Here is a 25214-nt window from a genome sequence, read left to right as displayed (position 1 = left end):
CTGTCGCGTCTGTCAAGAAAGCAAATTAGGTAGGTACTTCCCGTTGACCTAGAATTATGAATTTTGGCAGGTTTTTTCCTTTACTTGTGCTATAAGACCTACTTGGTCTTATAGCACAAGTAAAGGAAAAAATCCAAAAACCGTGAGTTTGTAGTTACATTTAAAAAAAAAATTGTACGATAATACGGAACCATTCGAGTGCGAGTCCGACTTGCACTTGACCGGTTTTTTGATCGTGCCGATGATTCGCTCCCACTGTGTACGAAAATGAATTGATGATGCCCAAATATAAATGAAATCATTCCGTTATGTCCATTGTGATCCCGATTTGCGTTAACCGCAGCGTTACTTTGTTAATGGCCGTTGTTGTTTTATTTTTATGAATTTAATTATGATCGTAAGTATTTTTTGTGTGAATTGAAAATGTTGCCACTTTCGTAGAATTGTAAATTAACCTTTTATTGTTATCAATCAGTACCCTTATTATAAATGCGAAAGTGTGTTTGCTCGTTGGTTTATTTTTGTCCTTCAATTACGTCGCAACGGTGCAACGGATTGCCGTGATTTTTGCATGGGTATAGATAAAGATCTGGAGAGTGATATAGGCTATTTTTATCCCGGATAATCAAAGAGTTCCCATGGGATTTTTAAAAAACCTAATTTCACGCCGACGAAGTCGCGTGCATCAGCTACTCTTTTAAATAATGATGTATTTAATATTTTTACTTTAGCTTGCAAGTAGAAGTTTTCGGGTAAGATATACATTCAGTAATAAACTGAGGTTTCAGTATATACAGATTATGATTTGGAAAGTGCAATTGCTGAGTTTCTGGTCGATTCTTTTCAGTAGAATCTGCTTTCCGTATCGGTGGTGATATAAATGCGGAAGTGTGTTTCACGCCGCAACAGAGCAACGGATCGACGTGTTTTTTTGCACGGATATACATAATTAAAGACCTGGAGGAGTGACAGAATAATTTTTATACTGGAAAATAAAATAATTCAAAAAAATTAGGTGGGAGGACGTCTCGCACACCCGCGCTTGCCCGCACAGGGTTTGCGCGGGGGCTGAGTGGTTGTGCGGGGCGTTCCCTCCCCGATCGCCATCTCGACCTGTCGCATACTGTAGTTTACCGAAGTTAGTTTAATCACGAGACGCAGCCTCAAAGCCGCAGCGGAGTTATGTTGACGCTACATTCTGTCGCCGCTGCGGCATGGATTCCGCAAATTGTTACTACCACGGGTCTGTTTCCATATTTCATTATTAAATTAAATTTACCTTCTACGAACCGCAGTGGCAAATTCAGTGACGAACAGTCACTGACGATTCAAAAGCACTGATAAAATAAACCGGCCAAGTGAGAGTCAGGCTCGCGCAATGAAGGTTCCGTACTACAGTCGTATTTTTTCGACATTTTGCACGATAATTCGAAAACTATGATGCATAAAAATAAATAAAAATCTGTTTTAGAATGTACAGGTGAAGACCTTTCATATGATACCCCACTTGATATAGTCACTCACTTCGAAAGTTGAAAATACTAATTATTAGTTCATGACCACAATTTAATTTTTTTTGTGTGATCTAACCCTAAATTCACGGTTTTCAGATTTTTCCCCAAATGTCAGCTATAAGATCTACCTACCTGCCAAATTTCACGATTCTAGGTCAACGGGAAGTACCCTGTAGGTTTCTTGACAGACAGACAGACGGACAGACAGACAGACAGACAGACAGACAGTATTTCTATTTCTATTTATTTTTACTTTAGAGTAGTTTATTCTCCAAAACAACGATAAGTTTTCATTTGAATATAAACTAATAATTAAACTCTATAAAATTTTGTACACACGTCCTTTTTTTATACATCAGGAAATGCTTTTAGACCTACACAAAAAAAATCTGGCGGTTGCGCGGGTATCACTTAGTAGAACCTACCTATTGCTACCGCGCTTGTACACACGTCCTAGAATTTAATATCTCTGTCTGTAGTTTTCCAGAAATCTGGAAATCTGGAAGACATCTAAGTTATACGGGGCTAAAAATTTACATACATGCCTTATTACCTATACTATATACAGGGAAAATACCATACTGGTAAATAATAGAAAATACAGGGAAAATACCATACTGGCTTGTTTTTACAATTTTTAAAAATTATCTTATTCCGCACAATCGAACTATACCTTGTTGAAGGTTAAAAAGTAACAATTTTACGGTTTATTTTTACTATTTAAAAAAAAAATATCTAAATAATGTGTATGGATAATCTGAAATTACGACAATCACAGATATTTTGTTGTTTTATTAGATTTATGTTTATTTAATAGAATAATTGTCTATCCCTTTTTAAATCTGCCAAAAAAGAAATAAAATTATATTTAATAAAGATCACAGACAACAATCACCAAATTATTTTTCATCTGATCGTCTTAAATTAGCGATCGAGTAATCAAATGAGAACCCCTAGTTAGAGTCATTAGAGCTAGCCACCGTCCTTGGTATTTAACGGTAACCAGGATCTTAATAGCTACTGGTTTTGACGCGTCGAATTATTGCACGCCTGCGAGGAATCGCTTGCCCACCAGTTGAGAGCTAAATATTTCCTACGGATTTTATGATAGAATCATAATAGAAATTATGATTGACCTAGAATCATGAAATTTGGTAGGTAGGTCTTATAGGAGATATAAGGGGAATAATCTAAAAATCGTGAAATTTGAATCTGTGGTTCGAGAAGTTGCTTGCCCACCAGTTGAGAGCTAAATATTTCCTACGGATTTTATGATAGAATCATAAAATCCGTAGGAAATTATGATTGACCTAGAATCATGAAATTTGGTAGGTAGGTCTTATAGGAGATATAAGGGGAATAATCTAAAAATCGTGAATTTGTGGTTACATCACACAAAAAAAAAAAAATTGTGGTCATGAACTACCTAATAATTAGTGTTTTATATTTTCAAAGTACGAGTAAGAACTACATCAAGTGGGTGATGAACTTATATCATATGAAAGGGCTTCACTTGTGCATTCTAAAACAGATTTTTATTAATTTTTTATGCATAGTTTTTAATTTGTCGTGCAAAATGTCGGAAAAATACGAACGTAGCACGGAACCCTCGGTGCGCGAGCCTGACTCGCACTTGGCTGGATTTTCTTAGCTAAGCCAAAAGCGTGATTTTAGCTTGGCTTAGCTAAGCTTAAATCACGTGAAAAATGGTCAATCTCCACTAGACCTTCCAGATGCGTACCTAACACTAATAACCCTAAAAAATAGTCTTACAACGTTTACACAGAAGGCTTTGTACGGAAATGGTTATATAACTCATATAACGTAGCTTATTGTTACGTAGAATGACTATTAGGTACCTACTTGCTGCTTATTTCCTTTTGTAGACAATGTGGGGAAGTTTCATGCCCTGTTACGGATCTTTATTGTTTTGCATTTCTGCGGATATAAGATCTTATTGGACCATTTATCATCAAAAGAAACATCAGCGTGCTATATTTTTTGCCCTTGACTGCAATCTCACCTGGTGGTAAGTGACAATGCAGTCGAAGATGGAAGCGGGCTAACCTGAAAGGGGTATGGCAGTTTTTAATAAACCCATGCCCCTTTGGTTTCTACACGGCATCGTACCGGAACGCTAAATCGCTTGGCGGCACGGCTTTGCCGGTGGTAACTAGCCACGGCCGAAGCCTCCCACCAGACAAATTATTATAGGGTGTAAAAGATGCTTCTGGGTAATGATTTTTATTAAAAGACTAGCTTATGCCCGCGACTTCGTCCGCGTGGACTACACAAACTTCGAACCCCTATTTTACCCCCTTAGTTGAATTTTCAAAAATTTCCTTTTCAAAGCTTCCAAACCTTTCAGCTCGATCCGTCCAGTGGTTCGAGCTGTGCGTTGATAGATCAGTCAGTCAGTCAGTCAGCTTTTCCTTTTATATATTTCTACAGATATATTTGTATATCTACCTTCACCGTTAAAGCAAGTGATATTTAATTACTTAAAACGCACATAACTCCGAAAAGTTAGAGGTGCGTGCCCGGGATCGAACGCCCGACCTCCGATTAGTAGGCGGACGTGCTAACCGCTAGGCTATCACAAAAGCTATATATAATAAGCTAAAGTATACCTAGTACAAAAAGGAAAATGACAAAGCTAACATGTCGACATGATCAGCTAGAATTTCCTAATAAATAACAACGCAGGTACCTATTTACTTACTTATTTTGTATCATAACCTTGTATTACAAGATTTCCTTCCAAATTAATAAAAACCGGCCAAGTACGAGTCAGGCTCGCGCACAGAGGGTCCCGTATATTTTTTCGAAAACTATGATTCATAAAAATCTGTTTTATAATTTACAGGTAAAGCCCTTTCATATGATTCCACAAATTCCTGGTTTCGGATTTTTTTGAAAATCTGTTTTTGAATCCACAGGTGAAGCCCTTTCATACGATACCCCACTTGATATAGTTATCTTACTTCAAAAATTGAAAATACTAATTATTAGTTCATGACCACAATTTTTTTTTGTGTGATGTAACCACAAATTCACGGTTTTCAGATTTTTCCCCTAATGTCTGCTATAAGACCTACCTACCTGCCAAATTTCGTGGTTCTAGGTCAACGGGTAGGTTTCTTGACAGACAGACAGACAACAAAGTGATCCTATAAGGGTTCCGTTTTTCCTTTTGAGGTACGGAACCCTAAAAATTGCTGGAATTGGGGCATGTCGTAATTAGCCCTAAATAAGTTTTTTTGACGACTCTTTGTTTTCGATACACCCGGATGGCCACGGATCGCAATTTTTGGCGGTTATTAAATATTTCATAATAACAATGGCCGACTTTATTTGTTAACTTCTTTGTTTGAAACAGTCATTGTGTGTTTGAGAAAATTCGTACATTGTTACGTAAAATATGGTGGGAGGCTTCGGCCGTGGCTAGTCACCACTCTACTGGCAAAGCCGTGGTTTAGCGTTCCGGTACGATGCCGTGTAAAAACCAAAGGGCGGGTTTAGTGAAAAAAACTGCCGTTAGACTGCCTCATCACTTGCCGCCAGGTGAGATTGCAGTCAAGGGCTAACTTGTATCTGAACAAAAAATAAAAATCATTTTTTAGGAAATTCTGTTACTTTTTGCATAGAAAAAGGCTTTCCAATTTGTTGATTCCGGAATGTTTTGGGTATTGGTACAGGAAAAAGAAAAAAGACGGATAAACGATCCGCCAATATGTTACGTGACATGTCTCGAGAAGCCTTCCACCAAATAACTGGTCATTTGTTTCAGAATTATTGTAAAAAGGTGTACTACGTACCGGCTCACTACAGAGCGCGGGTCTCCTCTCAGTATGAGAAGGGCTTGGCCATAGTCCACCACGCCGCCCAAGTGCGGATTGGCATACTTGACACACCTTTGAGATCATTATGGGGAACTCTTAGGCATGCAGGTTTCCTCACGATGTTTTCCTTCACCGTCAAATCGAGTGATATTAAATTTCTTAAAACGCACACTCCGAAAAGTTGAGGTGCATGGTAACGCTTTAATCTTCTCCGGGTGTGTTTAAGTAGTTAATGCTAAGTTCTAGTTATCAAAAAGATTTGGCTCCATCCCCATTCCGTCAGTATGCGTCGACCCTTAGGGTGAGATCTATAGAGCGTACTCTGACTTTGCTCAGACTTAAGATTGAGTTAAAACGAGATAGATTTATGTGAGAGATATACCTGTCTCGTTTTAACTGTCTTAAGTCTAAGCAAAGTCAGAGTGCCCTCTATAGATCTCACTCACTCACTTAACTTTTGTCAAGATAAAGGCTTTTTAGGGGAGCATTCAGACGACATTGGGTCATACTCAACTTCAATGTAAGATAACTCAATAGCTGAACGGGTAAAGGAGTGGACTGAAACCGAAAGGTCGACGGTTCAAAACCCGCCCGTTGCACTATTGTCGTACCTACTCTACAAGCTTGACGCTTAGTTGGAGAGGCAAGGGGAATATTAGTAATTTAACACGGCTATTATTTAAAAAAAATAGAGGCTTCTGTAGGGGACTATTAAGGTTGAATATGACACAATATGTCGTCTGAATGGTCCCCTAAAGAAGCTTCTATCGTGACTATAAATCCCAGTGTTAGACTCCTTTGAAAAATTTAAATATAGATTTTCTTCATTTATCTTTTAAATATACCTACTTACTATACAGTAAAAGAACTTGTGGTAACTTTTATGAATGAACCTCGTGTTTCATACATTATGCAACATAAATGCGTAAGTGAGTACAATACGCATATTATCGCACTTTCCCTTTTACCAATCTACGATAGTACATGTTTTGAATCATAATAGCTTTATATTTACATAATACAGTCTGGTCCATTGTCTACATTCATATTTGGATATAGGGATTACTGATTGTGATTTCTTTCGTTTGATTAATTTCTAACATATCGTCGTATCCTACGAATAACGCCACTACGACCGTTGTGGCATTATTCGTAGTCGTTTTTGTTTGCTGATTTGAAATCTACTCTCACTCGCACATCATTCAAACTCATAAAAGTTGGAAGAACTGATTTTTAACCGACTTCAAAAAAGGAGGAGGTTCTCAATTCGTCGGAATCTTTTTTTTTTTTTTTTGTTACCTGATTACTCGAAGACGCCTGGACCGATTCTGAAAATTCTTTTTTACTGTCTAGAAATTAGGCAATAAAATAAGCGTTTGAAAATAAGTCACAATTGTACTTGCGGAAAAGATCCGACGGAAACAGCCACCATGGCCGCAGTGTCAGTACCCGACAATAAGGCACAGCTCATGCGCGAGATCAGACCACAAGCGCTGCCGCTCTGTCACTATTGTCGGATCAGCGTGGGCGTCATATAATATGCTGGAAATACTCTTAAAAGTAGCGAAATATTTAGGTATTTTATTTAGTTGTAATCTAGCACTTATATGTTTGCAGAACTCCGTGGAATACCATAGTGGCTGTTTTCGTAAGAGCTTTTAATATTTTTACGACTACATTTTTCGATCAAAAAGGACATAACCGCACTTAAGACCCGATAGAAAAGATCGGTTTCGTTGAATTAAGTAAAAGGACAATTTTAATGCTTGTAATGAAGAAAAGCCCAATAAACCACTTTACCATAACCCTAAAACCCATTACCAACATTGTAAACTTTAAAATATTATGTTCATTGGCATTAAAATAAAATACAAAATGCTCCTCCTGAAAATTACGCATTTATAACCTACTTCTGTAATAGTGTCGTTATTCGTAGGATATGACGATATGTAAGGTACAAGTACTTTTCTTTACAAGAATTACATCTCACCTGATGGTATTATATATTACTAGCGACTCGCCCCAGCTTCGCATGGGTGCAATGTAGATACTAATATGGTTTCATTGAGGTGTCATTGCCTCGGAAACTCTCAAATGAGAGGATTTTTTCCGACCTAATTCACATTATTTCAATTTCTCTAGGGATCTCTAATTTTTTGAGAATTAAACTATAGCTATAAACCTTCGTCTTGGACCACTCTATCTGTTGGTGCAAACCGCATTAAAATCCGTTGCGTAGTTTAAAAGATCTACGCGTTCATGCATACATACATACATACATACAGACCGCGGGAAGCGACTTTATTTTATACTATGTAGAGATTTCTTTCTACCTATTAAGTACCTTTGTAACTACGTATAACCTAAAAGGTGGTTACCAAGTACAAACCACTCTACGTCCAAGTGCTCCTTTGAATGAAAGGTCTTGTTCATATATTATGTTCATATATTATATTATATGTTGGAAGAAACTCCGGTAAACATGAAAGCCGCCTTCATCAAAGTGTGCCTAAATCCTGCGTACATAATAACATGTAATTTAGGACTTCTTACAGCTCAGGGAGTAAGATGGGTTCAAGGATCTACTAAACCTTAAGTCTTATGTCTTACTATAAAATTGATAGCTTTAGAAGTATTATTTTTATGTTCGTTTAAATATAGAGTTTCAATGAGTATCTACTAACTCATTCAAACTCTACATATTTAAACGAATATAGAATACCATAGCAATAATATGGTGTACAGTGATCGCAAAACAAGAATTTTAATCTGAAGTTAGGTACCAATACCAATTTCAACCGTATCACAAAATAGACAAAATCGAATTTAACTTGTCATCGCACTAAAGATACCTCTACGTCGCTTCACTCTATAGTTGTGCGATGCGTTTTAATATTTCTCGCTCGTACAAGCCACTTTTATCAGAAAATCCAGTAAGTATTCATTAAGTATATAAACAGTCAGTGATTCATATGTATTATAATGTAGATAATGGGTACTACCACGATTAATTGCACTTGTCGAGACTGCAGTCCCGTCGTGACCACGACCCGTGCAATTGGGTTGAAATATTAACAAATGAAAACATCAAATTAATCGTGGTATGTACCCGTTATCTACATTAAAATGTGTCGTTAAACCACGAAGTAAGCTTATAATCATTAGTACTCAATTTCAATTTTAATTTATTGCATTTCCATAAACTACATCATATTATATACAAAGTATTATGGATACCCAGTTTGGGTGTCGCAATTTGGTCCTTAGACCTTAGTAGGGAGACCGATATTATTATTTATTTTTATGTTCGTCATTTAGGAAATCATTTACGACCCTTTTGTAATAAAAAGTTTTTTAATATTTTGTTGAATTTATTTTCATTGTTTATGTTACGAATTTTGTCTAGTAATGTAGGTACCTAACTTACTTACCTACTTAGGTAGGTAGTAGGTACCTACAAATAGGTATTCGCGGCTATTCTCTATTTATTCTACGTCCTCACATCTATAAGACTCTTGGCAGATGGTAGTTACCAGTGAGATACAAGTCAAGGTCATGGGATGACTATTACCCGCGACTTCATCTGTGTGGATTTAGGTTTTGAAAATCCTGTGAGAACTATTTGATTTTCCAGAATAAAAAGTAGCCGGTGTCCATCCTCGGGATGTAAGCTAACTCTGTAGGTACTAAATTTCATCTAAATCGGTTAGACTGTTGGGCTGTGAAAAGCTAGCAGACAGACAGGCAGACACACTTTCGCATTTATAATATTAGTATGGATTATTGGAAATATAAAATAACACAATGACTCATTATAATAAAATCATTTATTTGAACAAAATAGGCAGGAGTCTAATTTAACAAAACAATTCTTAAATTAAAATACACACCTATATCATAGTTAAATACATAATGATACACAAACACAATAACACTTTACAAATTATAATGGTTCATCATAAGTGTTTTGTAAGAGTAAATATGTTAGCCTATTATACTTTATAGACCATTTCAGTATATCCTCTTAACTCTTAATTTATTATTATTGAAAATCATTAATGTATAAATTGTATATTTCAGAATTCCAATGGAACAACCAAAGGACAGACTAGAAAATGTAACAAATAAAGAAATCTCACATATCTATGGATCAAACCAGACTGCTAACTGTTGCCCGACAATAAAAGGGAAAAAGGGATGGAATAATAAATACATATTTGCATTAAAATATATTTCTTTAAGTACCTATTACCTAAAACCACCTTGTGCAAACCCATCCTTATATCTACTACTACTACTAGGGTTCTGTAGGGTACCAATGGGACCCTTTTACAGTCTCAGCTCTCCATCTGTCTGTCTCCTGAAACGTAACAGGTTAAAGTTGAAATTTTGTACTTATTTCTATTGCTGCTATAACAAAAAATAAGTTTCTTCAAAAAATAATTTTGCTTTAAGTACTCTTTCTGTGTGATTGAGTAAACAAACACAAACTTTTAGGCATAATATTAGGAATACCAATTAAAACAATGCTTATTTGGATGTACACAAATCTCTGATGTTAACTTAACAGATCTAAAAGTAGTGCTATTATCCTTAAGAAAAGGAAGTAACAAGTTTAATGTTCAATCAAACCACACTACCATAGAATAACTTCCTATATTCATAACTATTTACAAATTACAAAAATGTACATATCCTCTACTTACTTTTTATTTATTTATTGGCATTTATAGGAAAACCACTCGGGCTATTGGTTCTATAAAGTACCCACTGTGTACAAAGTGGGTTAAACGACAGTCTCACCATAGTCCACCACCGACGCTTCAAAGATTTCCTGCCATAAGATAAAAAACATTGGCTTGACATGCTTATAAAGAAATTAGGTTAGTTTAATAGCTCAAACCATACCAGCTTAACCAATTTTAAGTGATATTGAACTCTTCTCAGTGCAGTGTGCTGAACTGTTAGTTTTATCATCATCTCAAACAATAATGAAAATATATTTTTATGTTGATAAGATGTGTACCTAACTTACCTATTCCAATAGGTAGGTACCTAAAGTTATTTTGAGTTCGTTATACAAGACACACATTTAATAGAACTAAATTAATACACGCATCTCTCTGGCTGGCCCATTATGGAGTCTTCAGGTCCAATTCCTGTTGAGCATTTATGCCCAACAGTGATAATTAATATTGAACACTTATGTGCTCATATATGTGACCGACGGCACTATTGAGACATTTCCCGGTGGTCCTACATCCCGAGCTGCCTCATCATACTTGTCAGTCAGTGGCCAGTGCCCTTCTTCAAGTACATATTTCCATGTCTGCAAATAAAACAACAATTTATGCATTTCTTTGTCGCTAACAATATCAATATATTATCACTTCAATTTTGTGTACTGACTAACACAAATTGTCTTTGTGATACTTACTGTGATAGCTAGGAATTTCAACTATTCGATTATTTTTTAATTTGGATAATTCAAAAGTGGAGTTAGGTTAGGTAAACACAAACAATAACAATACTTACGTGCATAATCTTCTGTGAATGTTTTTTAAACTATTTTACGGCTCCGGCTTCTAGCTCTTTTAACATAAAAAGCAGCCACAGACGAGTTACGAGTAACGAAAACGAGCAAAATCAAAAGCACAGATAAAAAATAATAACACTTTGACATTAACCGAGGACTAGTCTTTCCCCGCCTTATCACCGGGGATAGTTATATCCAACCCTGTGCCCATGCTCGGAGAGTGGAAATAACTATCGGAGGGGATAAAATTTTTATCCTTTCCTCGGGGAGAAAATTTCCCGGCCCATGCTAGGCCTGCAGGAGGTTTAATTTATTTGCATGTCTTTCGGGAAATCGATTTGTTTTCTCATACAAAACTCATTGTCAACTCATATTATTTTATAGGACTAAAACTTAAAAACTTTTAATTACGTGTCATACTTGCTTGCTATAGCTATCGCAATTAATATTATCGCAAATTGTAAAGCCCATGGCCTTCTCTACTCCACGCCTCTAGTTCAGGTACTTACACATGCATTAGTTAATTTAGATAACTTATTCATGTGACCTAATAAGCTCATTACACAACTGTGATGTGAGTACCTAATACCTAGGTTTTATTTCTTCTGAAAACTATTATTTAGGTATGTAACAGGTTCATATCAAAAATATGTACTTTCTCTTAAATTAGGTATTGGTTTTATACAGCATGAAGATGGATAAATAAGCTTATAATTTAAGAGAAAATCTATTACTAGTGTTAGGTGGATTGTTGATAGTGTGTTAGATGAATTGCTGCTAGTCTTGACCCGACCTAGCACCCTCTGACATTCTCCGAGAGTCTATGGTTTTGAGGGGGACACTACACTCTATGGTGACGCTTAGACGAGGAATAGTGCGTTGTACTGATTTGTAAATTAATTAAATAAGAAACAGTGATTAAAACTAGTTAAAGTATATCAAAGTGGTTTTCATTCTAACACTAGATAATGCCCGCGTCTTCATTCGCGTGAATTTTAAAGTTTTGTAAAATCCTGTGGAATTGGAAACTCTTTGATTTTCCGGGATAAAAGTAACCTATATCAATCTCCGGGCTTTAAAATCCACGTAATAATCACGTTGATCCGTTGCTCTACTAAGCTGCGATAGCCTAGTGGTTAGGACGTCCGCCTTCTAATCGGGGGTCGGGGCTTCGATGCCTGGGGCACGCACCTCTAACTTTTCGGAGTTATTTGCGTTTTAAGTAATTCAATATCACTTGCTTTAACGGTGAAGGAAAACATCGTGAGGAAACCTGCATGCCTGAGATTTCTCCATAATGTTCTCAAAGGTACCTATGTGAAGTCTATACCAATCCGCACATGGCTAGCGTGGCTGAGGGGAGACCCGTGCTCTGTAGTGAGCCGGCGGTGGGTTGATTATGATGATGATGAAGTATTTCATGGAAATTGTGCAGACTTACATATTTTCATTTCCCAAGGCAATATCCGGAAGACATCGTAGAACGTAGGTACAAAGCTCTGAAGCACGGTAATGTTATTGGCAGTATTCCAACTTCATATAAATTATAAACGGGCGAAACGCGAGCTATACCTACGCGCCTCGATCTCGCGGTGCGCTCGTAGTGCAGCCAGTCGCGACTGTGCCGCAGTGATGAACGGACGGTATTTTGTTTTTTAATAACCGCGCGATTTTTTCACTAAAAATAAGTTCAAGTACATATTTAATATGACAAGTACATATTTAAACACAAAGTAGGCAAATGACAAGTACATATTTAAACACAAAGTAAGCAAATGTAATTAAAATGCCGGAGGCGGGCAGCCCTATCGCATGTTTACGTACCGCGCTGCTGTAGGTATTTATTTCAAAGATACGGCCGAGTTACAATACTGTATAGATAGCATTACCGTGTCTGAAGGATGTGTTGTTTCCTGAAATTCCCATTTTCTAGAGCGGAAGCTCGTTTGTCGAGGAGATTGTATCTACTTTAAGCTCATTTACGTCATCCTTTGACGTCAAAGAATAAAGGCAACCTGGTTTGGTACTATAAGTCCCGAAAATTGCTATTGCGCTGGAACCATGTCTCATTAACATCAAAATGACGTCATTTTGACGTCAGCCGAAATAAAAATATACCATCAGCTCGAAACTTCAGTCTAGTGCTGACGTCACTACAATGACGGCTACGCGCATTAGCTATTAGTGGGACTTATATAACTTTACAGAAAACATTACATAGTTAGGTAAATAAAAGGCATAAAATAAACTCTGAGAGACTTTCTTTCTAAATAGCTAGATCAGATTGGATAAAACTGACTGACTGATCTATCAACGCACAGCTCAAACTACACGGATCGGACTGAAATTTGGCATGAGAACTATCTCATAATTTTTAAATTAATTACTTAAAACGCACATAACTCCGAAAAGTTAGAAGTGCGTGCCGGGGATCGAACCTCCGACCTCCGATTAGAAGGCGGATGTCCTAACCACTAGGCTATCACAGCTTACAACTTTATATTATCTCCATGCAATTGTGAGAAAAAGGGGCTTGACAGACAGACAGACAACGTATATTCAATAAGGTTCCCTTTTTAGGGTTCCGTACCTCAAAAGGAAAAACGGAAACCTTATAGGATCACTTTGTTGTCTGTCTGTCTGTCTGTCTGTCTGTCTGTCTTTGGCAGGTAGGTAGATCTTATAGCTGACATTTGGGGAAAAATCTGAAAACCGTGAATTTGTGGTCACATCACACAAAAAAATTAAATTGTGGTCATGAATTAATAATAAGTATTCTCAATTTTCTAAGTAAAATAACTATATCAAGTGGGGTATCATATGAAAGGTCTTCACCTGTGATTCTAAAACAGATTTTTATTTATTTTTATGTATCATAGTTTGAGTTAGCCTGCAAAATGTCGAAAAAATACTACTGTAGTACGGAACCCTCATTGCGCGAGCCTGACTCGCAATTGGCCGGTTTTTTTATGTAGACTGTACGGAACCCTAAAAGTGAAATATCGTATATTTCCCACAGAAAATCCCATTTCCCACGTCTCCGAGTTAGAATTCATCAATCTCACGTATACTTTCGGTTATTGCGCTTCAAAGCTAAATTTCCTATCAATAGGGCGTTTCCATATTGTTCTGCTCACATTGCTGACCGACCATACCTTTTTAGTTTTCTATTATATTATGAAACGTTCGAAAGCTCTCAAATAAAATAATGTTTAACTGAGGAATTTTGACGTTTTAATAAATAATTAAAATATATTTTGATATGGGAAATCTGGCAAAATATGAAAATCAAGTCGCGGGCATCTTCTGCTTCTCTTCTCTACATAGTATAAAAATATAAAGTCGCTTCCCGCTGTCTGTCTGTATGTATGTATGATCGCGTAGATCTTTTAAACTACGCAACGGATTTTAATGCGTTTTTCACCAATAGATAGAGTGATTCAAGAAGAAGGTTTATAGGTATATGTAGTTTAATTCTCAAAAAATTAGAGATCCCTAAGGAAATTGAAATAATGTGAATCGGTACGCAACAGGTCGAGATAGCAATCGAGGTGGGACGCCCCGCACACCCGCACAGCCCCCGCGCTAATCCGGTGCGGGATAGCGCGGGTGACGTGCGGATGTGCGGGGCGTCCCCCCGCCTCATACCCCGACCATCTCAGCCATCTCGACCTGTCGCGTACTATTCACTATACCTAAGTGTATTTTATATTAGGTATTAGTAATTATTGTTGTTGGTTCATCATCATCATCAGTGATGTTGCATCATCACTTACCACCAGGTGAGATTGCAGTCAAGGGCTAACTTGTATCTGAATAAAAAAAAAATGGTTTGTATTACTTAGGGTACCCACCGACTTACGTACCTACCTACTAACTGTGGGTAATACCTACAGACTATCTGCATGAGGTATTACTTAGCTACCTACATATTAAATTGCCTATTTTTAATTAAATAGGTAGGTAGGTACCTACTTATTAATTCGGAAATATTTTACATTTACCTACAAAAAAATTAAGATCAACATCTCAAGGTGGTGACATTTTGCAATGATGTACAGAAGGAGATGTAGACCTTACAATGCACAATTGCAAAGTCAATTGCAAAGTCTTTGCAATTGTGCATTATAAGGTCTACATCTCCTGAGGATGCTCGGGTGTCGGGGCGAAACGTGCGTCGATTGTGTTTGGGATTTGTGTGGTGCTGCGTGGTGGTGGTGCGTATTGCTTGCCTGGTGGCTGCTTCTTCCTGCATGTTTAGCAGTGGGAGGGCGGGCGGTGCATTTCGCATGCTGCATGTTGCACCATACAGATTCGACCTGTTTCAGCGGATTACAGCAAATTAAGCCTTTGGTTCATTGTATATTTTGCAATGAATTTGGCCTCAATCAGAACAGACCTTTACCACCACTTTAAGAGCTGGAAGCATGATCTGAGAAGGTTTTGAAATTTATTGCTCTCCTCTACCCCATACCTAACGTTTGATTTACAACAACGGGTAGAGACGTGCCAATGGCTTTCCGATTAGATTAGAAAGACAAAGGCAAGGGAAATGTAGGGCCTTGAGCCTTGAGGCTTGTGTCTATTCAAAATTACGAATCTACCCAGCACGAAACTTATAATATACCTAGCTTATGCTCGCGACTTCGTCCGCGTGGACTACACAAATTTCAAACCCCTATATAGAATCATAAAATTTGGCAGGTAGGTAGTACTTAAGTAAAGCCTGTACCTACCTATAGTATTCTAAAGTAAAGGGCAAAATCCGAAACCATGAATTTGTGGTTACATGACACAAAAAAAAAGAAGACGAGTAATTTCTTATACTATACCACGGAACCCTTCGTGTGTGAGTCCGACTCGCACATGTCCAGTTTTTTATTTGTTTTTAATACCTACGGACAAAGACATTGGAAAGCCTTGCCCTTATGACCCTGGGTTAGTGGGAAAACATTTTTCATCCTCTTAATAGCGTAACTTAATAATATAAAACGTCGTAATTGATATCGTATGATTTATAATTTTAAACCGTATGTTCATGCATCCAAAGTCTAAATTGGTATGGAGCAATGGAATTTTTAAGACATATCGGATTCCGTAATAGATTGGTAGGTATTTATGGCGAATTTCTCAGGCTCTACCGTTGAGAGTTAATGGAAAATGAAACGGACGTTTCCCAGCAAAGCATTGGGCCTTGAAATAACCGGTGGCTCATCTTGGACTAATATTGGTTTAGGCCAGCGTTTCCAGTTTTGTTTTCTGCCAAGTCGGGATTCTGGAACTTTTTGAGTGAAAAAAGCGGGATTCTTTCGTTGAAAGCGGGACATGTTAAAAAACGCATATAATCAGAAGGTTTTTTTTATTTGAATTCAAATGACGTTTACATGACAATAGATAGGAAAACTAGACCATAGAAAATGTATTTTAAGAAAAATATGATAATTCAAATCAGATTTACCCTATCGTTCAATAGTCGAGTCTTGTCTTGTCTTGATGTTTATAGACAGCACGCTGCACGCACGCGTTCGAGTTATCGCCGAAAAGCAGGACTGAGCCTGTCCCGCGCGGGACATTTAATTTTTTTAAATCGGGACGTCCCGCCAAAATCGGGACGTCTGGCAACGCTGGTTTAGGCATATACCTACCTAAGTAGGTAGGTAGGTACCTACTTGTCTCCTTTGAACTTTGATTTCATGATCATTTTCCGAAATCTCAATCCGCGTTGCAACCAGTCGCAACACTCATTGCTGTGGGTTATGACTGCTTTCTACCTAATTAGGTAGGTACATATTGGTAGGGATTTACTTTCATCCATATCAAAATCTGTGATAGCCTAGTGGTTAGGACGTCCACCTTCTAATCGGAGGTCGGGGGCTCGATCTCGGGCACGCACCTCTAACTTTTCGGAGTTATGTGCGTTTTAAATCATTAAATATCACTTGCTTTAACGGTGAAGGAAAACACCGTGAGGAAACCTGCATGCCTGAGAGTTCTCCATAATGTTCTCAAAGGTGTGTGAAGTCTACCAATCCGGACATGGCCAGTGTGGTAGACTATGGCCAAAACCCTTCTCACTCTGAGAGGAGACCCGTGCTCTGTAGTGAGCCGGTGATGGGTTGATCATGATGATGATGATATCAAAATCTTAACTAGGTACCTACCTATAGTACGTGACAGATCGAGATGGCAATCGGGGAGGGAACGCCCCGCAGACCCGAACAGTCCCGCACTAACCCAGTGCGAGCGAGCACGGATGACGTGCGGGTGTGCGGGGCGTCCCCCCGCTTCATACCCCAATAAAAATTCATTTTCTATTAGCTTGTTTTTCTATGCTAATTACATGAATCTCTGTTCCACGGTTTTTCATTTGAAAACATTAGAACCCTGATTTTTCTATGCACGTTTTCCGAAGATTTTAATTATTGAAATTCCCAATTTTTATACTAGTAACGCCATCTAACAAAATTTCTGACAGCTAAAAACTATTGGATGGTTTTAATTTGGAAATACACCCTCACTCAAGCACGCGTAGGCAATCCCATAATGCGAAGTAGTTCTAGAAGATATCGATAGATGGCAGTATGCAAATTATATAAACATTAGTATCAATTCGTTTTTGACGAAACTGCTTTTCCGTTGATTTGCATCACCAGAGCTTTTTAAGCATAGTAAAATGACATTCTTCTTTTCCTTCTTCCAGGTTATCAAATGTCGCGCAAATCCTGTGTTGTGGGCGGCGCGCGGGGCGCATGCATGTGGGTGCAGGAGTGCAACCGGGTCGGCGGGCTGCACGCCGGCGTGTGTGTGGACGGCTTTATGTTCGGCTCATGCTGCCGGCTGCCGGACCGGCCAGTTGTCCAAGGTCTGTTTTTATTAACTTTTTACTGTGCTATCAAGATGATTTTTGTTTACAAACATCAGAAGCTGTCACTCAGGTCAGGGATTCCGAGGACTTACAGGTCTCTATAAGCTACGATTGATACAGTAGTAAAATGGACCAAGGTTAAGTGAGTCTAGATGAGAACGCGCTTACCGAGAAGTCATGGCACCGGCGTGTGTGTGGATGGCTTTATGTTCGGCTGCTGCTACCAGATGCAGGACTGACCTGTTGTCGAAGGTCTGTTTTTTCATTATTATTTCTTTTATCTGTAGCTTTAGTTCAAGGTGGGCCTAAATGGTAAAACATGGCAGTCAGTGGGGACTGCCGTTTGATAATTCTATTAAAAATTGAACCTTAACAAATTGGGTTAAGGAATAAATTATAAAAAATGATGAAATGCATGTCAGTGTAAGGCTGGGAAGCCCATCCCTAAATAACCCTAAATCGCCCAACGCGCAAAAGAAGTTTTCAGTTCAATAAGTGCAAATAAATAATCGCAAAAAATCTTCATTATCTGGTACTCTTGAAGTCGTTTTCTCGTTTTTCAGAAACACCGGCCCCAGTAACGATCACAGAGCGGCCCTACACACCACCAAGCACAACTCCAAGAACAACCCAAGCACCAATCGAGCCTTCGACAACAACCTCAAGACCTACCGTCCAAACCATACGACCGTCGTTCATGACCAAGCCAATAGATGGCGCGCCTACATACAGCTATCGCCCGCCTGAAATCAACCTACCCTCAGTAGGCAACTTAGAAGCCAATAGCGAACAAAATAGTGATAATATAGTTAATAAAATAACGTATAACAGTGTAAATAAGTACCAAAATGTACATAGGCCGAGCAGTGAAATGGAAACTAGTCCCCACAACAAAATTTCGTCTAGTCTTAGCTTAATGCAGGGGGCGCGTCCCATGGCCGTGTCGGACCAGCACGCAGAGAACAATATTCCTTCAGGTGAGAACCACGTAGTTTCAGTAACTAGATATAGATGGCGCTTTTATAAAAGTTTTACAAGGCTGGAAGTTAGAACAACATTTTTGTGATACACCAAGGCTCAGAATACAGAGTTTGTTCTGTATTCTGAGCACCAGGGTATAATAACGTAACTAACGATCATGATTCATGATTTAGTCGGGACCAATTCTACGATAAACTATAATGGCAAGTGAAGCCCAGCCAACTCTGCCGTCCTAAAGCTAAAGTGTCGTTAACTACCACAACCAAGTTTCGAGATATGATCAAAAAAGCGCGAATTTATGAAGAAATGATGCCATTTGATAACTAATAACCGTATACAAAACTTGAAACTATGAAAATGTAGAGCAAATAGAGCACTTTTGAATAGCTGTATTTTTAAGATTCTAGAATAAATAATAATTAAAGCAGGACAGTTTTGGCTTTTTAGTCTAGCATTTTTTCTAACAACGTCTTGTATTTACATAACTTAAATGTCGTTAGATTACCCTTTAAGACGTTTAAGGCTTGGATTGCATTTACTTTTTTCATCGTTTTACGAAACTAAAAAAAATTGTATAATTACTAAAGTAAAATGACTCTAAAAGACTTTAACGACATTGTAGGTTAGGTTATGATCCTTAAAACTATCAATAACATAACACTTAAAATGCGGCTTTTGTAATTTAAACACATTTTAGTCTAGTAGAATAGAAATGGTTTTTATACAGTAGCGTTTTTTGGGGAGAATTGCTAAACTAAAATGTGGTTTATTGCAAATGATCGAACCGTAGCGACGTTTTAGGTTAGCATTGTTTATAAAAATTTGAGGTTTTCCAATGAAAGTAACGGTAACTACAACAATTGAAAGAGGAACAGTCCGAAAGTAGTCTCTTATTTTGTTAAAACTTATAGTATTAGTGCTAGAAATCTGTAATTTGGCATGGGTATAAATATTAATCACGCCGACAAAGTGGTGAAATAAAATTGTGATAAATATTATTTTTAGGGTGGCTCTCCTACATGTAAAGTGGGGGTGAATTTTTTTTTCTCGTCTACCCCATAGTGTGAGATATCGTTGAATAGGTCTTTTAAAAATACTGTGGGTGTGGGAACATCATTTTTCAATTTCTAGATCCGTTGTAAAATATGATGTTTTAATTAAAGTGCTAATTTTTATTAGAGTCAAGTGTCTACCCCCTTTATCAGCCATATGGTTGTATAAAGGAACGTGAAAAAATTCACAGCAGTAGTATATAATATAATCAATTTTAAAGGAAACTATCATGGGTTCACAGGTTAAGGAGTTGTATCTGTTTTCCGAGGTTAATTATTGTACGTAGATATTACGAGTAGCATATTATTAATGTATATTATAGTTTTATTGTATCTATTGTATTTGTGATTGATCGTAATCCTAATAATATTTTTTCCAACTTCCCCTGTGAAGCTGGATTTTATGACTCTCTCTTCAGTTACCATCGTCCTTTGTGGGCCCGTTTGTAGAAGTGAACCGTGAAAAACCATGGATTTCAACATATCCTCAGTATTCATAAATAAAATAAAAGCACTATCTTAGGTCAGCTGTAATAATTGTGACATTACAAAATCCATAAAATCATACAATTATTTTCCTTTTTTATTCATAGCAAGTCCTCTTAGTCCGTTATGTCCTCTTGTTTTCTTCCCACTACGCTATCATTCCAGAGTACAGTGAGAGGTTTGAACTCATTGGTTATTTTGCCTATTGGTGCAAACGTTTGATTGAATGCCACAAAGCGTTTACAGAAAGCTCTCGCAGGCGCACTAGTCAAAGTTAGAAGCTTTTGAAATGTGGGTATACAGAAGAATGTTGAGAATCTCTTGGGTACAGTGTATCAAAAATGCAACTGTACTACAGAGGCTAAGTGAAGATGTTGAAATCCTGAAGACCATAAAAGTGCGGAAGTTGGAGTATTTCAGCCATATTATGAGAAATAGCAAATACGACTGCCTTCAGCTCATTATTCAGGGGAAAACAGCCGGCAGTCTTACCACCAGGCCGTAGAAGAACATCGTGGCTAAAGAATTTACGCCAATGGTACGGGAAGAGTACCCGATCTCTTTTCCGAGCAGCAGTGTCCAAGGTGCAGATAGCTCTAATGATTGCCAACCTCCGATAGGAGACGGCATTGCAAGAAGAAGAAAGTCACAACCTCGCGAGATGCGGGAATAGTTAGAGACATTAAAGTTATGTATTGCGGGATAGAGTTATTTTAGGATAGGAAACAATATTTTTTTGCAAAATATCACTAAACTGTAACGCGTTTATGTGTCATTAAAGACATTTTAGTCTAGCATTTTCGTTAAAAGACATTTAAGTTATGGAATAGTGCACCATAATTTTGGAGAAAAACTTAATTTAAAAATAAGTATAGTGACTTTAAAGACATTTTAGTTTAGGAATTTAAGAAAAAAACCAGCTTTGAGACATTTTAGACTGGCAAATGTCAGTTAAATGCGTTTAAGTGTTGTTATCATATGAACAGGTAGTTATTTAACGACGTTCTTCATATTGCTATTTCAAAAACTACAGCAGCTAGGAAAATACCGGTTAGATTGGTCGATAGAAAAAAAAATTCTAAGTAAGATAGCGTTAAAAAGTCAAATTTGGCCAAATGTTGGTTAACGACGTTTTAGCTTGAGGACGGCAGCACTGGCCCATACAAAAATATCAATATCAATAATTATTAACAAAATGTTTGAATCAGACCCTTATTTTAACCATTAATAACATCGATGTAAGAACCATCGCTGATTTATAAGGCTTGAAACTTTCAATCTCAGAAAAAATATTTAGAATAATTACCTAGGTACCTATCTATTATTAACAAAACCCTTTTTCAAGTTAGAAGTTCTTACTTGAAAATGTAGGTAGGTATAGTACGCGACAGATCGAACTGGCAATCGGGGAGGGAACGCCCCGCACACCCGCAGAGCCCCCGCGCTAATCCGGTGCGGGTGACGTGCGGGAGTGCTGGGCGTCGCCCCGCCTCATACCCTGACTGCCAACTCGACCTGTCGCGTACTATAAGTAATTTTGCTTTTTTTGCTCTTTCCAATAATTGACTCTTGTAATTTTTATCTATCATAATAAGATATTTCATCACAATTATACAAATATGTCATTTTACGCGTAAAATGTACCCACTTCTTTATAATCTTTGTGAAAAATGTCATCATAATCGGTTAAGCCGTGAAAGGTACACAACAGGCAGACAGACACAATAATACTATATAGGTATGTAACAGTGCAATTTTATACATTTTCAGCACACATGATGTCACGGCCAAGCAATCTAAACACAATCCACTGGCAGGCGACAACCGAGCCTTCCTTTATAACGAAACCGAGGCCGAACTGGGAGAAGCCGGCGGGGAAACCGAAGCCGACGAAGAAGTTCACCACCACGACGAGTAAGCCTCACAAGAACTACATGAGGCCAAAGGATCCAGCTGTCAACATGATCAACAAGACTGATGATTCCACTCCCGTGCCGATCCAGACTACGGCTGCTACGAGTAGTGCTGGTAATCTTCTTATAAATAATCTTTAAAAACTTAATGATATTAAAGCAAATTGTTTAGAACTTTGGAAATAGTAGGAAAAGTCAAGGAAAAATCTTAGAGAAATCCTTGGAAGAAATAAATTAAATATTTGTTTGTTATTAAATGATTTTAATCTAAATTTATTAAATTAATCAGAGATCTTACAATAGAAATGCACTAACCTCTAAACAATTTTTTTTTTAACACAGAAAAAATTTAAAGCGATAGGGAAACGAGCTAGGCTAGCTACGGCCCTGTGTGATTTCACTGATTGCTATAAAAAAATTGTATAAGTACGACTTAATAATTTAGTCTTTTCTAGCATTGAACAGAAACGCATTTTTTAATTATTATTTTTTCAATGTTTAAAAATTCGCGTTATTTTGCAAGGATTGGCCTTCTTGGATTCCCAGTGCACCTTGAACCTAAACAATAAAACCGCGTCTAAAATTTTCTAGAATGTGGAGTGACGTCTATGTGGCCTCGTCCAGAAACCCGTATCATGGGTGGCAAAGACTCGAGCTTCGGGCGGTGGCCGTGGCAGGTGTCAGTCCGCCGCAACTCGTTCTTCGGTTTCTCTTCAACGCATCGATGTGGAGGTGCCATCATCAATGAGGGCTGGATTGCTACAGCTGGACATTGTGTTGATGAGTTAGTATCAGTCTAGATTAGGTACTGCTTAATATAGTTTAAGATCGACTGTCTTGTTGGTCTAGAACAGAGTACTCTTAATAATTCCTGGAGAAAATAATACGCCTTAAATCATCTTGAACATACTTTTATCTCTAACTTTAATATAATTAGAGAATGTTAGCTTAGCGATGCAACGTAGAAACGTTGCAGCTAGCATTCTTGTTGAAATTCCATAAGCTGTATAATTAGTAGATGTTAACTTAGAAAGTAAATTTAGTTTACGAAAAGATTAAGCTATATCGTGGGCATTTATTGTAAACTAGCTGATCCCCGCGGCTTCGCCCGCGTAGATTTAGGTTTTTAAAGATCCCGTATAGCCTATGTCACTCAGGAATAATGTAGCTTTCTACTGGTGAAAGAATTTTTAAAATCGGTTCAGTAGTTCTAAAGATTACCCCCTACAAACAAACTTAACGACATTACCTCTTTATATAATACAACGGGCCGTGCAGCAGAAATCGTAATATTTTAATTTCGCCATAACTTCAAAACCAAACGTCCAATTTTAATCATTCAAAGACCAAATATTATCTCCATAAACTGTTCTTAGTGATGAAATCATTTATTTTGATAAGGATTAATAGCATGAGTAAAATAAACGCGTTTAAATGTAGTCCAAAAAAAATTCAAGATTTTTAAATAAAAAAATGGTTGCTGTGCCTCACTCGACATAGATGGGTATAGTGTGTCGCGGACTTTTTTGTAGATATTTATAAGATCTACAATTAATTAGAACATTTTATGGTTCTATCTTTTATAGTTTAGGCAGCGTACGCAAAATAAGTAACTTTTCTGGTTGATTTTTTACACCTTGTGTCCGAAAAACCCAAATATCTTACGGAACCCTATTTTTTTCCAAAATAAAATATAGCCTATGTTACTCGTGGATAATGTAGCTTTCGAATGGTGAAAGAATTTTTAAAATCGGTCCAGTAGTTTTTGAGCCTATTCAGTACAAACAAACAAACAAAGTTTTCCTCTTTATAATATTAGTGTAGATTAAAATGAAAATATTATATACTATACAAATCATGCCCGCGTAGAATGGTGCCAAGAATACTAGCTGCATTTCCGCGCTGGACAGCCAGGCTGATCCGTTGCGCAAAAAATGAGCAAGCCCTTCTGTTACCGGATTAAAATTAAAATCCATTTTTATAATTCCAGTCTCCTGACTTCACAAATAAGGATACGTGTGGGCGAATACGACTTTTCATCAGTATCAGAACAATACCCCTACGTCGAACGAGGAGTTGCCAGAAAGGCTGTCCATCCTAAATACAACTTCTACACGTATGAATATGATCTGGCATTGGTGAAATTGGACTCAACAGTGCAATTCGCACCTCACATAGCGCCGATATGTTTGCCAGCGACTGATGATTTATTGGTTGGTGAAAATGCCACTGTGACTGGATGGGGAAGATTGTCAGAAGGTGGAGTGCTTCCATCTGTTTTACAAGAGGTATTATTTTTGTTTTCTTTTGAGTACCTATTAAAATACAACTTCTACACGTGTGAGTATATGATCTGGCATAGGTGAAATTGGACTCGACAGTGCTATTCGCACCTCACATAGCGCCGATATGTTTGCCAGCGACTGATGATTTATTGGTTGGTGAAAATGCCACTGTGACTGGATGGGGAAGATTGTCGGAAGGTGGAGTGCATCCGTCTGTTTTACAAGAGGTATTATTTTTATTTTCTTTTGAGTATTAAAGTACAACTTCAACACGTGTGAATATATGATCTGGCATTACAAAATAATAATGTTTACCATCATTTTCCAGGTCCAAGTGCCAATAGTATCAAACGAGCGATGTAAGTCGATGTTTCTTCGAGCGGGCAGGCACGAGTTCATACCTGAAATATTCCTCTGTGCGGGTCACGAAAGAGGAGGACATGACTCTTGCCAGGGAGACTCGGGAGGCCCATTGCAGGTATTAACTATTTCGTATTAATTATTCAAGACTTGACCTTTCAAAGTCACAATTTCAATGGGTCGTGTCACAGATAACCTGAACACTAAGCAAAAAGGTCTATTAATACTTCATAGTATACAACTATACAATATGGCTACTTGCATGCGAATTGATATTATCTATAAGTACACTTTATTAAAGGCAACGCACACCTGCTTAGCTGATTAGCGGAGCTTTTCTCTTTATCTACTTTGGCATAGAGGCAGAGGCGCCCAGCAAG

General features: G+C 37.6%; 1 protein-coding gene and 1 long non-coding RNA gene across 3 annotated transcripts in view; one reads left to right on the top strand and one right to left on the bottom strand.

Moving 5' to 3' along the window:
* Positions 1-25214, top strand: part of Sb (serine proteinase stubble) — a 154281-nt gene that overhangs the window by 126746 nt on the left and 2321 nt on the right. For both annotated transcript variants that reach the window (XM_069501930.1, XM_034973072.2), the window contains exons 4-9: positions 17593-17754; positions 18321-18734; positions 22047-22304; positions 22781-22973; positions 24180-24477; positions 24803-24952. In XM_069501930.1, coding sequence (XP_069358031.1) covers positions 17593-17754; positions 18321-18734; positions 22047-22304; positions 22781-22973; positions 24180-24477; positions 24803-24952 — 1475 coding nt within the window. The remainder of the gene's footprint in view (positions 1-17592; positions 17755-18320; positions 18735-22046; positions 22305-22780; positions 22974-24179; positions 24478-24802; positions 24953-25214) is intronic.
* On the bottom strand, positions 9166-11034 carry LOC138402972 (uncharacterized). Its single transcript, XR_011237281.1, has 2 exons — positions 10063-11034; positions 9166-9716 (listed from the first exon to the last, which is right to left on the bottom strand). It is a non-coding gene; the product is annotated as an uncharacterized lncRNA (long non-coding RNA).

Source organism: Maniola hyperantus, chromosome 11 (assembly GCF_902806685.2).
Source record: "Maniola hyperantus chromosome 11, iAphHyp1.2, whole genome shotgun sequence".
Lineage (NCBI taxonomy): Eukaryota > Metazoa > Arthropoda > Insecta > Lepidoptera > Nymphalidae > Maniola > Maniola hyperantus.
The sequence above is the reverse complement of the archived record's forward strand: the minus strand, read 5'-3'. Positions and strand labels throughout refer to the sequence as shown.